General features: G+C 37.7%; 1 protein-coding gene across 1 annotated transcript in view; it reads left to right on the plus strand.

Moving 5' to 3' along the window:
* The window catches only part of LOC126092489 (ATP-binding cassette subfamily G member 4-like), a 334,061-nt gene that overhangs the window by 301,751 nt on the left and 17,128 nt on the right, over positions 1-15,182 (plus strand). The window contains exons 6-9 of the mRNA XM_049908106.1: positions 3,997-4,116; positions 9,113-9,261; positions 11,755-11,923; positions 12,142-12,242. Coding sequence (XP_049764063.1) covers positions 3,997-4,116; positions 9,113-9,261; positions 11,755-11,923; positions 12,142-12,242 — 539 coding nt within the window. The remainder of the gene's footprint in view (positions 1-3,996; positions 4,117-9,112; positions 9,262-11,754; positions 11,924-12,141; positions 12,243-15,182) is intronic.

The following is a 15,182-nucleotide window of genomic DNA, read 5'->3' on the forward strand; positions in this document are numbered from 1 at the left end:
GTTATTGCATACAATCTGTCAAAAGTATCCGGGCATCCCTATGTAGTACAGAATAGACCACCAGGTGTCACAGGAGGCAGACCTACCTGTATAAAGCGGAGGCGGGGAGCATTGTGTTGTCCGTGCAAAGCATAAGCCACTCCTAGAAAAACTAGACTTCTGTGGCATTAGACATAGCAGCCTTAAATTAAAAAAACTATATCTTCAGAATTGTAAGCAAGTTGTTTGTGTAGGGAAAGAAATGTTGGGTAAGAACAAGTCAAGGTAGGTGTTCCGCAGGGATCTGTACTGGGCCCCTTTTTGTTTCTAATAATGATAAATGATCTGCCATCATTTATCAAGTCCACCACTGTGTAGTACAACATTTCTTCGTGCTAGTGATGATTTCAATAGCCTTAAAACTTGTGCAGCAAAGACAATTCACCAAGCATCCTATTGGTTCAAGGCAAATGGATTCCTGCTGAATGAAAACAAAACACAGCAGATGGTTTGTAGTCTTAGAGATAAGCTTCTGTCAGATGATCCAAGTTATGTCAAATTTTTGGGGGTATAGATAGATGATAAATTCTCTTGGGGTCAACATGTACAATATATTAGTGGTAAGATGTCAAGAGTTATTTTCCTGTTAAGGCAACTTATGGATTGTGTTCCTGAGAAATATGTTAGAACATCCTATTTTTCATTCTCTCAAAGTATAATAACATATGTAATTATTTTGTGGGGGAACTCTAGCTGTGTACATGACATATTAATACTGCAAAAAAAAGCTATTAGGATAATTACTGGTTCTGCGTATAAGGCACACTGTAAATCATTGTTCTGTGAACAAAAAATTATGACTGTTATGAACTTGTACATATACTATGTTCTAATTTATATGAAGAAGAAATTACCAGAAACAAAAACCAGAGAAAATGTACACAGCCACAATACAAGAAGGAATAGGTGCCTCTATATTCCTTACCATAGATTGTCAAAGTCACTCAACAGCTATGAAATCATGGGGTACAAATTATTTAATAATCTTCCTCAATCTGTTCAAGAATTACCTGAACAGTTATTCAAATAAACAATTCATGACCGGCTAGCCTCCACCCATTCTATGATATAAGAGAATTTATCAACTGTAATATAATACTATAATGTTAACAACAAACCTGTTGTTTCTTTCAAACTATTAATTGTATTTTAGTATGTATATGACATTGTCTATTGCTGTAATGGCCAAATGATGATAAAATTATTATTATTATTATTATTATTATTATTATTATAGAGAATCACTAACAACAGAATGGTTGTTCAAGAGAGCTCAGTGTTAAGAAGATTCTGAACTTCGTCACCATCTGCTGGGTTGTGTGACCATTCAAAAATGGCTGCCAAACTAAGGCAGCAGTGGAAATGGAGACACTGTGTCGAGCCAGTCCAAATGACTGCTTTCATTGCTTGATTACCGTGAGTGAGTGCTGAGTGTATCAGTTTGATCCTGAATAAAAGGACGAAAGTCTGAAATGGAAACACAAAAAGTCATTGCTGCACAAAAAGGCAAAGATCCGACCATCATTTAGCAAGGTGATGCTGTGTGTTCTCTCGGGCTCCCATTGTGTGGTATGGTGCTAATAGAGAATTCTCTACAGGGACAAACTGTTACAGGAGCATACTACAAATCTCCTGATGAGACTGCAGAAGGCTGTCAAGACAAAATGTTGTGAGAAGCTGTTAAAGGTGTTATTGTTGGTCCACAACACCCCAGCTCATTCTGCAGAAGATATAGGAACACAATGTTGCTTCTTTGAGCTACTAATTTTTGCCTCATCCCCATATTTCCCTCGTGTGGCATACAGAGGCTTCTTCCTCCTTCTACAGATGAAGAAACCATTAGTAGCAGACATTTACAGAATGATAAAAAAGTAATTTTTGAGATGGAATGTTTTCTGAAAAGCTGAAATGCAGGTTTCTACAACCAAGTTCTCCACTAAATGACCCATCTTTGGAAAAAATACACCACTTATGTAAAGACAGACTATCATTATCATCAAGTTTCACTGTTAAAGCCTGTTTTTTCTATGAGATAGTAAAAACTTGATGATCACTCCTCCTATGTTATCAGAAATGAATTCCTTTATGTTGTACAATGGCTGTAAAACCAACTAGTCACTTTTTTCTAAATGTATGTTCAGAAATACCTTCTACAACTAGTAGAACAAGAGTGTACCTGTGATTCTTCAGTTTCTCCTGGCATATTTCTTGCTCAAACAGGCCACGGGTGTACTGCCAGTCCATAGTGTCCATAGTGCCCGTTGGACACTATGGACAGGCAGTACACCTGTGGACCATTTGAGCAAGAGTGTACCTGTCATCTAACTGGGGAGGAGAGTGGAGCTAGCTCATATCTCATATTAGCATGGAAGTGGGAGGAATGACATAAACTAAGTGCAGCTTATTCCTAAATAAACACAAAAATATATATGTTAATGATCAAACATACCAATGCTACCACTTTATAACAGGAACCTATAAAGTACTTAACTGTGAGAGTATGTCTGTATGAGATATGAACAAATTATATTATTTATCATGAGTATATGCACCGAAGAAGTTAGTGGGACTGGTCTCCTCAGAGGGAACTATCTGCTGTGTTTTGTTGTCATAAGTTACGTTTATTTACTCTAAACCAATAAGGAGCTTGGGCAACTATGTTGTCAACAAGATTTTTCATGGTAGATGTCACTCAATAAAATTAGTCACCTATCAAGTATATCAGTGGAATCGTTCTCGCTATAAAGCATTTAAAAGTAGTTTTTTGGTGCGTGTTTCATTCAAATGGATGAACTGGGATATATCACCATAAAATGCTTCAATCAGGAAGAAAATTCATCAAAAGTTGGTGAGGATTTTGTAAGGCATTACTTTGTCTCTTTCAACAGTTAATAATTATGTGACTAAATTCAAATATGGTGTACAGCTCACAGTACTGACCCTCACAACTTATGTCCCAAAACTGCAACCACAGACAAGAACACCCAAAAAGTGCACAGTATGTTATTTGTAGTTTGTGCAAGGTGCATACAATAAATAAGCTCATAGATATTTAGGTCCACTTCCATAGCTGAACACTCATCATATCTGACTGCCATTTGAAGTACCTGGGTTTGATTCCCAGTATTGTCAGGGATTATTTGGTGGAATGAACTGAAACAGAGTGCACTCAGCCTAGTGAAACCAATTTATGAAGTATGTGAATCAGTAGCTGCAGCTATAAGTTTCGGAAAGCTGACAACACCTGTGAGAGTTGTTTGCTAAGTGTATGACCCTCCATAGGGCATCCAGTGCCACTGTTAGCAGAAAACAACATGGCAGGTGGTCAGTGTTGCAAGGTGTTCAGGGTCTGGTAGAAAGACATAGTTTTCATAGGCATATAAGAGGATAGAATATCGTACATTTCATACAAAGAATTACTAGTGAGAACAGCTTGTGCAAGATAAGATTTGTGTATGTAGTATGATGTCCAAAACCAATTCAAGACCAAAATGTTTGAACAAGTTTAAACTAACCAACTGATCTTGTGTACTGATTTGATACTGTGTATGAAACTCGCATTCACTGATTCATGCTAGAAATGGAAAAAAAAAAAAACATCAGAGCAGAGGATGAATGCCAATGTTCCTGAACCAAAAAATGAGAACTCAATTTCATCTTCTGGAAAAATATGGCTAGTGTTTCCTTGGATGCAAAGGAGTTCTTCTTGTCAATTATCTTGTAGTTTAGATGTAAAAGCAGCACATGCCAAAAAAGATTTGGACTGGAAAAGAAAAAAAGCTCTTTCTGTTCCCCAACATACAATGCCCATGCAGTATTTTTTCATCACCTGAAATATTCATTTGCAACTACTGGGTCCTTTTCTCAAAATACTCAGCATAGAGACTTGAAAATTCATATTTTATTTTTTTTAAGTATACCATGTTTTGTTTCATTGCTATCTGTAATTTTTTACAGTTCTTGAAATGGTCCAAGGAGAAAATGCTGGCAATGTTACAATGTTGTCAGCCGAAATGATGAATGGAAGGGTGACAGCAAAACTGGACACAGAAACAAATACTGTAAATCTTGCAAGTGGTAAGTGTTCTAAACGACACAGATTACCTTAAAATCATTAACAGTCACTGCCATCTCATATAGTTTACACTTGTATGTTAAAATAAGAAAGTTGTTATCAAGATACATACACAGTAGTGGAAACTAACATAAAGGCAGTGATCCAGGAAAGTAATTGTACAATGTCTGAATCATACATGAATCAAATTTACAATCAAAGCAATATAAGATATAAATAATCAGGACTGAATAACATAGTTTCTTTCATCAGATGAGTAACAAAATAAGGCGTTTGCATTTTGTGAATGGAAACTGGTATAAAGGCATTCACTGTTCTGTTGTGTTTTTGCATTGTTAGGGCTTTGTCCAACCTCTGTTCTTCCTAATTACCTCAAAAATTCTATTCAATATTGATTTCGTTAGTGTTAGTTGTTCTTGCAGTGGAACTGTCACCCATTCCTCTTGTGTTGCTCTTTTCAGCTTACATATAGCCTCAAATTGCCTTCCATTGCAATAAACATGTATTTCAAGTATTCCCCTAAGGTTTTCCATGAAGTTCAAATCCATGTTATGTGCAGGTCAGGGCAAGACATCAAAATCTTTATCCACAAACCCTTTTTGTTTGTAGCAAAAACATACACAGATGCATTATTTTGTTGAAACAAGACTTTTTTACCCTAAGTCCTCATACATTCTAATCGTTTCTGGCACAACTTTGTAATATAGACAGATCTTGATCATACAGTTCTTTATTAAAATACGTGTTTCAAAATTTCATCATCAGACTGCCTCTACCATGGAAGTATTTCTACATCAAGTAATGCTAATCAGTTCTGTTTCTAGCTTCTCAGCATACATGTTAGAGTTAATTCTAGTGTTCAGCCAAGCAATCCCTGGCTTATCTTTAGTGCAGAAGGCTGTCCATGTCATAACACTTCCACCATCAAAATTTCTGTTCATTCTAACCTGCTGTTCTATTCTCAGATCATAGTACTGAAATCCATCTTGCCCATCTACATTAAACTTCCTCTCATCACTGAAGATCACTTTATACCATTCTGAAATCCATGACATGTGTTCTACCAAACTCCAATCTAGCCTGTTTATGTTTGGGTATTAGTGTGGGCAGTGCTTTTTTTCTAAAAAAAACTTTTAGTGTACTCTGACACTGGATATAATGCAGCAAAAATTACTTATAACTGAAGCATGGGTACCACCCGTCTGCTTTTAGCCATGGCGTCATCAACATCATCATGGTAGTGGGACTGTAGAGACATCTATCGGTAGCTCAGCATTTGAGCATAAGCATATCCGTTTAGCACTACCGTCGCCCACTATTAGTGGGCGAAGGCACTACATGCTTGTCGAACTGGCTGCCAGCAATTCAGTTGTCGAGAAAAATTGTTGCAGCTTCGAAATGCTTTAAACAGTCAATGACACCACTTTTCCCACCAAAAACTGCACTGGGATCGTTCGTATTGCAATTACCAACACGGAAAAATGAAATAAAAAATTTACATCCGCAAAATAAATCTTTGGCACTCTTCCAAGTTCTCAACATCATAAAAAAATTAGTTTGTCGACGAAAAAGTTTAGGGGTACACATCCCCCAGCGTTCCCCCAGAAAAACAGCACTGAGTGTGGGTTTCTACAATATTTTCTTGAATTTGAGATGTTTGTCAAGGCACAAAATTTGTCATACATATCTGGTAGTTACTGGCAACTGTAAATTGGCAATATGTTGAGAAGGATAATGGTTTGTGGCCCTTGCTTTGCACAAAATTAACTCTTTCTATGCCTCAAATAATTTTCTACTTTGTCCATATTTTATATTCTGTCCTTAGTGCATGCCCAATCTAAAGAAATTATCAACCGCATGTAAGGGTACAGTACCCTTAAATAGTATCGATCATACTCTCTATGCAGCGATCATAAACTAAAGCAAAGACTGCAGTGCAGTCAACAATGTGCGAGTGGGTGAGCAAGAAGCTAGAGATGGTTGCTTGGTAACGAGGCCACTATGAAGTGTGGTAGGAATGAGTGTTTGAATGCCTCTATGCGTGCAGTAATTATTCTAAACTGATCCTCATGATCCCTATGTGAGTGGCATTTAGGAGATTGTTATATATTTCTTGAGTCATCATTTAAAGCCGGTTTCTGAAACTTTGTCAGTATACTTTCTCAGAATAGTTTACATCTGTCTTCAAGAGTCTCCCAGTTCAGTTCCTTCAGTGTCTCTGTAACACTCTGCCCTGGATCAAACAAACCTGTGACCATTTATACTGCCCTTCTCTGTACATGTTCAGTATCTGCTGTAGTCCTATTTGATATGAGTCCCACACACTGAGGTAATATTCTAGAACTGGTCACATGAGCGATTTGTGAGCAATCTCCTTTGTATACTGACTGCACTCCTCCAATATTCTACCAATAAAGCAAACTCGACCACCTGCTTTACTTAAAACTGAGCCTATGTGATCACTCCATTCCACATCCCTTCGTAGATTTACATACAGGCATTTGTATGAGTTACCAATTCCAAGAGTGACTCATTGACTTTATAGAAAGAGGATACTATTTTCTTTTTCATTTTGTGAAGTACATAATTTTACATTGCTGAAAATTTAAAGCAGGCTGTCGATCCTTGCATAATCTGAATATTTATGCAACTTCTTTCATTATAGATAACTGCACCATCTGCAAAAAGTCTGAGGTTGCTATTAATATTGCCTGCATGATCATTAATATATAACATGAACATCAAGGATCCCAATACACTTCCCTGGGGCACACCTGAAGTTAGTTCCACATCTGACAATGACTCTCCACCCAAGATAAAATGCTGCATCCTCCCTGTCAAAAAGTCTTCAATCCAGTTAAAAATTTCACTTTTCTTACATCAAAATGACCAAGGGAATCAAGTGAATGCAGTAGTATTTTTTTTATTTCTGAGAAGCAAGTGACTCAGTACTTCACCAGCATTTATCAACAATAGTATGATTATGTGGGTACAATTTGTAGGGAAAATGCAACTTACTGCCCTGAATGGATAGTCATTGGTTGAAGTGAAAGTAACATCAGGCATGCCCCAGGGAAGTCTGATGGGACTGTTGTTGTTCATGTTGTATGCTATGGTCAATCAGACATTATTAATAGTAGTTTCAGATTTTTTGCAGGTGATACAGTTATCTATACTGAAGTACTATCTGAAAAAAGCAGCACAAATAGCCAGTTAGATATCAATAAGATTTCAAAGCATTGCACAGTTTGGTAAATTTCTTAAATGTTCAGAAATACAAAACTATATATTTTGCAAAATGCAGAGAATTAGTATCCTGTAACTACAGTCAGTCAGTGAATTATAAATGAAACCAATCAGCTATTTGTGTGTAACAATTTGTAAGGGCGTAAAAAGGGAGGATCACATAGGTTCTTCATAAGTAAGGCAGTTGGAATGCATCAGTTCACTGGCAGCTGTGTGGTCAGTACAGCTGACTGCTGTGCATGGAACCCGGGTTCGATTCCTGGGCAGGTTGGAGGTTTAATGTCCTTGAGGACTGGGTGCTTTGTTGTTGCGCAAGCAAGTCATCTAAGCACCAGGCAACTAAATATCCCAGATGGGATATCCTGGGAAAAAATGCCCTACGGTCAACTTTTTTTTTCCATTGGCAGGATATTGGAAAAATGTAGTCAGTCTATAAAGAAGACTGCTAACAATCTTTATACATTGCAGTAAACTGTTATACAGTATGCGTCAAGCATTTACAGGTTCTTCGTCTGTTAAACATCTTTCAATTGACCTGGCATCTAGCTCCAGCATTTATTATTGTCATGAATACTATAAATCTGTGTGTCAGAATGAATGGGTGCAGAAATCTGTATCCAGTGTTGAAACACAATGCAATGTTCCCAATTATTCTATAGGACACAGCATACTCTTAAAAAATATGTATAGTATTAAAGTAACAACAGAAAAATATTAAGACTACCATGCAACAGCATCAGACACCGATAGCAGTAATGCTGCAAATACGAGGGTGGTTTGAAATGTTCTCCAAACAGAATAGAAGAAAGTACTTACATCATTGAAACTGTTTTTATTTTTCAATGTAGTCTCCTTGTAGATTAATGCACTTGGTCCAGTGATGTTCCCGTGCCTTGATCCCATATCAAAAAAGAGTTTCCTCCAGTCCTGCAAAATAGTTGTCAACTCCAGCTATCAATTCTTCATTTGAAGTGTATCATCATCCACCAGGAAAAATTATCAGTTTTGAGAAGAGATGGAAGTCTGACAGAGCCATATCAGGTGACTAAAGTGGGTCTGGCAACAACTGATGCCTTAGTTCATGTAATTTTGATATGTCCATTCTCATGTGTTTTTGATCCAGCGTCAAGAGTCGCAGCACCCATCTTGCTAATAATTTTTTCATTTTTAATTCTTCAGTTAATATGTGAAATACCTGTTCAGGTGACATCTGGCAAGCATGAGCAATTTCATGCACTTTCAATTGGTGATCCTCCATGACCATTTTGTGCACTTTTGCAATGATTTCTGGAATAGTGACACATCTTGGCCAACCACTGCATGGATCATCATCTAAGCTCTGCAACCAAATTTAAATTATTTTTCCATTTGGCAACAGTTGAATACAAAGGAGCACAGTGCCCCAGTGTATTCTGGAAATTGGTATGAATGTCCTTTGCTTTCATACCTTTCTTTATGAAGAACTTAATCACTGCTCAAATCTTGATTTTTTTTTCCATCTTTGCACATCACTACACTGGAACAGCAACAGAGCCACATCACCACCACAGCTCTCTTCCAAGAGCAATGATGTGGCACGCATTTACAGGCAACAGTCCAATGTATATCAAGTGAACAACTCATTGCACTAGAGCTGACCTCTCATGGTGATTCCGAGAACTTATCAGACCACCCTCGTATTATGGTGGAAATGTTGCTATATTGCCTCCCTCTTTATATTTTGGTATTTTAATGTGGGTATACTTTTTTCAGTGTTCACAGATGACACCCAAATGCCTCAGTATGATTATGCTCTGATGTTTAAGAAAGATAGCCACTGGAGCAGCGATTTTCCTACATCATTCTTTATGCAGTTCGTTATAATACTAAGGAGAATGCTTCTACAGAAAAGCAGAAATACGGTATGTTAAAAAGTAGCAATTCACAACACAGAAGTGATTAAAATTAAAGATTAACAATTAAATACAGGTGTTTTATGTTACTTGATAACAGCTAATCATATGCTACTCCACATATAAGGCTTGCAAAATAGTTCCTTGTATAAATAGGAAATTCACTACTTTAAGAAGAAAATTCTGTTAGTTTGCTGGTTACAACATCTGGCTGTATTTCATCCACCATAGCATGCTTAAATAACTGTCACAGATTGCTAAGTTGTGACACAATTAATATAATGAACCACTGTCACAAGAAGATATCCTTAACATTGTTTTGCTGTAGTATTCTTGAGCATATTCAAAGTCTGAATATAATAAATTCCCTTGAGACAGAAAAGCTTCTGTCCACAAACTACTGCAGATTAGAAAGCATTGCTCATGCAAAACTCAGCTTGCCCTTTTCTCACACAATATCCTGTGAGCCATGGACGGAGGGCAACATGCAGATTCCACATTCATAGATTTCTAAAAACTGTCTGACACAGTTCCCCTCTGCAGGTTGTTAACAAAGGTCCAAGAATATGGAAGGAATCAAGATTAGAGTCTAACATCCCACTGAATGAGCATATGGATTAGGTTCCCAGGAATGCGAGTGGCTCAAAAACTTCTTAAGTAATAGTGTTCAGTATATTGCACTGGTTGGCAAGTGTTCATTAGAGACACCAGGAGTGTCCCAGGGAAGAATTATAGGACCACTATTGTTTTATTTATACATAACTGCTCTAACAGATGAGTAGCAAACTGCAACTGTTTGCTAATAACGCTTTAGTGTAGGGGAAAAAATAATGACTGAGTCACTGTAGGAGGATACAGGACGACTTAGACAGAATTTCTGCTTGGTGCAGTGTATGATAGCTTGCTCTAAATGTAGAAAAAATTAAGTTAATGCAAATCAATAGGAAAAGCAATCTTGTAATTTTCAAATACAGTATTAGTAGTGTGCCACTTGACACAGTCTTGTCGATTAAATATTTAGGGGTAATGTAGCAAAGCGATATGAAATGGAATGAGCAAGAAAGGTTGGTAGTAGAGAAGGCTAATTTATTGTGAGAATTTAAAGAAAGTATTGCTCATCCCTGGAGGAATGATGACATTCATTTCATGAAACACTACTGAGAAAATGTAGAGAACTGACATTTGTGGTTCAGTGCACACTGACTCTATTGCTGCCAATATACATTTCACGTAAGGACCACAAGGACAAGATAAAAGAAGTTATAGCTCATACAGAGGCTTATAGACATTTGTTTTCCCTCGCTGCATTTGTAAGTGGAATAGGAAAGGGAATGGACTAATAGTGGTAGAAGCTATCCCACTGCACACCCCGTAGAGGTGCTTGCGCAGTATGTATGTAGATGTAGATGTAGATGGAGAAGATGACTGAACAACCACTTACAGTCTGATAAATATACAGTACATATTCATGTAAGTCAAACAGGATGTGTATATAACAGGGATCTCTAAAGCATTTCTTCAGTATAAAACAAATTATAACAGTCCTTGAATGTTTGTGACAAATTAAAATTGTGTTCCCAGTTCGTATTCAAACCTGGAACTCTACCTTTCTCGGTAAATGCCCTACCAGTTGCACTAAACATCCACACCTCAAACAGTGAGTTTCAATTTGTCACTTGTTCCCCCCATACATTTCAAGCTGACACATGTAATAGACTTTGGTTACATGATGGAGCAGTTGCAACTGGCAAGAGCCACTTTAAAAATAGTGACTAGGTATAATAAAGCATTTTGTCAAAAAATTAAACAAGCTAGGGAAACTATTCACAGTCTAATTGGCTGTCTTCAGTCATTACATATGGCCATGAAGACATCACTTCCTCAAGCAAGTATGCAAATCTCTCCTAAATTTTGCTCATGCAAGTAAGTTCCCTGTTTGAGTGTATGTACTGCATTTTATTCTGTTCCATTGTTGTATTATAGAAAATAATGAAAGTAAGCTGAGAAGGACAAGTAAGCTTATAACCTGTAAAGAAAGGCTAATTATCATTGAAAACTTCTGCAGCTGCTATATTCTGTTCCTGTAGTACATATAGTTATTAATAATTACTGTGTATGAATACATGGCAGATAATGCTTCACTTTTATGTGTGGGGCAGAAAAAATTAGTAGTTAAATGCCAAGCTTATTTTCACTGCAAAACATGATGCACACAGAAAATGCACAAATATTGAAAACCAATAATATTTCTGCATCACTGCAAAATAAATCAAAATTGTGAGCTTTGCATCTTCCTACATCTGATACAGTCTACAGCTTTTGTCTCTTGTTTTTTTCATTTCACAGTAACTATCTTTATTCCTTGTTTCATGGAAATTAATCAAGCACCTGAATTTCTCATTTACATTTCCTTTGTAACCAGTAATTTAATACATTCAATATATTTTACTGAACACAACCTGAATATTAGAACATAATGATTTCCAGCTATCTCTCTTACAGGTGGCACTATGGCTACAGTTTCTTCATCACTTAGGACTAGGCATTATTCTAGGGTCATTGTACTTTGGTGTTGGAAATGATGCAACAAAGCCATTTGTCAACTTTAAATTTCCACTCTGCTGCCTAGTTTTCTTCATGTACACTCATGTAATGACACCTGCACTTCTCTGTGAGTATATGTTAATTTATTCAGTTTATAGATCCAAAAACCATAAAGAATTTCCTGTAAACTAATACACACCAATTATCATTATAACATTTCTATTAGTAAACCAATACTTTTATATTAATTCTTTTTCTTCTTAGTAGCATGAGGACTTTAATAGACACTTAAAAATATTACTAAATGTTTAAATCTGCATTATATTCTTTCATCACTGTTTTCAGTTCCAACAGAGGTTAAGATTCTCAAACGAGAATATTTTAACAGATGGTATGGTCTGAAATCATACTTCATGGCACTTACCTGTTCAACAGCACCATTTATGGTAAGAACTCATACTTAATATATATTGTTTCGTTGCTAACTGTACGAGTTGTCTGAAACTTGTGAGAAACATGGTTTGTAATGACATTCAAAGCAAACTGGTTTTGTAAATTTAGTCTATGTTGGTGTTTCTAGTGTACAGTGTAGCATAATCAGAACATTCTGCCCATGTACTTGTACACATAATAGTTAAACAGCAACATGACCTTAGCTATTGTAGCAGCACCTTTTTCTTTGGAACAATACATATATCTTCTGCTTAAGGAAAGTTGCTGCTCGCCGAGTCGCTGTCTATCTGTGACTCAGTATCTCCACTATACGATGAGTAGCAACTTTCCTTTTCATTATCCACAACCCATTGGTTTCTACCAAATTCGGCACAGAAACAGCAGTCCTCACAAGTATCAGCACTTTAGGCTTTATAACCTCCTAACTTTGCACAGAAACAGCAGTCCTCGCGATTATCGGTACTGTAGGCTTCTAACCTCCTAGCTCCAATAGGAGTGGACATACAGGCAAAAACATGTTTTTCGAGCACCTGGCATATAGGCTGCCCTGTATGACAAGCATGTTGTGTGGGTACACTATCAGCCTGCTAAATCAATTTGCTTTGCAGCGCAGCCTGAATGTCAGGGACAAGAAACAGTTTTCTGTACCCCAACATGTAAGCTGTCCTTCATGACAGGTGTATTGTGTTGGAGTAGTAGCGTGGTTTACCAATCTGCTTTGCATGCAGCCTGTACATCAGGAGCAAAGAAATTACTTTCAAGCCCCTGATGTTTAGCGGCAATGGCCTTGCCGCAGTGGATACATTGGTTCCCGTGAGATCACCGAAGTTAGGTGCTGTCGGGCGTGGTCGGCACTTGGATGGGTGACCATCCGAACCAACATGCACTGTTGCCATTTTTCGGGGTGCACTCAGCCTCGTAATGCCAATTGAGGAGCTACTCGACCGAATAGTAGCGGCTTCGGTCAAGAATACCATCTCCATCTTACAACCGGGAGAGCGGTCTGCTGACCCCACGCCCCTCCTATCCGTATCCTCCACCGAGGATGACATGGCAGTTGGATGGTCCCGGTAGGCCACTCGTGGCCTGAAGACGGAGTGCTCCTGATGTTTAGCAGCTTTGCATGACAGGCATATTGTAGTAGTATCAGCCCTTGGTGTAGTAATATCGACTTGCTTTATTAAAACTTATTGCAGGGGCTACATGTGTCAATGAGCATGGTGAGCATGACTGGAGACAGGTTAAGATAGACAGAGGATGATGGACAGAGTGAGGAAGAGGAGGAAATGGAGAAGGAGAGGGGATGAGGGGCAGATGCTTGAGGCAGGCGACAGGTGTAGAGTAGTAGTGGACAGGTAGAAAGGAAGAGGGGAGGCACATATGGAAAGAGAGACAAGGAAGATATGGTTCAAGGGAGGGGAACATATGGCCAGAGAGAGAGGGGTGAAGGAAATGGACAAAGACAGAGGGAGGAGGATGTAAACAGAATCAGAGAGTGTAGAGGAGGAGATAGACAGATAGAAGTGGGGTAATAAGGTGGACAAACATCACCAAAGCTGTGGGGAAAAGAATAGCCAATCATACGACTGAATGTTATTAAGAAATGTGATACAAAACATGGTGGAAAAATATAAATTTCAATCTGTGTTTATTTTCTTCACTTATTCCCTATCTCCGGAGATTCTTCTTATTGGCTGGCTTTATAGACTGTGGTAGGTGTGAAGATGTCGCTAAACATAATTTATTTGCACATTCATGCACATTATACATATCTCCAGATGATGATAGACCTTCAAGGGTGTGTGAAAAGACAGAGATCATTTTCGTGATTGTTCCACAAGCTACATTAAGTTTGAATTTTTTCAGTGGAAGGGTTGCTTTGTTGTTTCTAATATTCATTAATAATCTTCCACATATAATGTCACAGAATGTAAATTCTCCCAATGTTGCACATTATAAAATTATAAATATAAAACATAATATTAGCATTCTTTAAACAGGACAGCAAATGAAAAATATGGAAACATCAAAAGATGGTGCTAAGCAAATATTATAGCATTAAATTTTTAAAAGAATTAAGAACTATAAAACAGTATTTTTCACAGAAGCCATCACTTTAATCTACACAAACAATTACATCAAAAGTTCAAAAATAATTCACCTTTGTGAACTGTAAACAAAAATCATTCACCTTTGTGGACTGCAAACCTGACATGGAAACTGTTCTCTCTAGATTTAATTGTGTGTCTTCTTTTAACTACTTTTACTGTATTTATAAGCTTTGATAAAAGTAATGAAAAAGGAACTATTTTATTCTGCATATATCCACTTACTAATGGTGATTACAAGATTGTTGTTCAGTCATTTATATCCCTCAGAATTATTCAAACAAAAAATTACAAATGGGCTAAGAAGAACTCTGGTCCCTGTTGGCATCTACAAAAACACAAATAAAGCAGATCTTCACTGGGTAACAAAAGTTCATGGAAAATCGTAACAGGATTCCGTGGTGCGGTGCCCCCATACAACAGAAGGCAGAAGTAGACTATGAAGAATTACATGTATGGGTTATCACGTTAAGACTGGTTGGTAATAATATACTTTAAATATCGTAAATGCATTAACTAGATGCACAGGCAAGAAGAACAGACATGGCAGTACACAAGTTGCACATCAAGAGACATAGAAAAAAATCAGTTCAAAGAGGTCAGAGCCAAAGATAGGGTACTAGAGATGCCACAGAGCCCCCACCCCCCCCCCCCACCCCCACCCCCACCCCCTGGTAGTGCAGAGCACAGCGGAGGGAAGCTTCATCACTCGAATTTGTAATCGTCGTGCCAGCACGGCGGTTGTAGATGGCAGCGGTGCAAGAAATAGGCACCTCAGAAATTGCACTGCAAGGGCCCCGTGTGGCCAACTGCTGTGTAGGCAGA

This window comes from Schistocerca cancellata, chromosome 7, assembly GCF_023864275.1.
Source record: "Schistocerca cancellata isolate TAMUIC-IGC-003103 chromosome 7, iqSchCanc2.1, whole genome shotgun sequence".
NCBI lineage: Eukaryota > Metazoa > Arthropoda > Insecta > Orthoptera > Acrididae > Schistocerca > Schistocerca cancellata.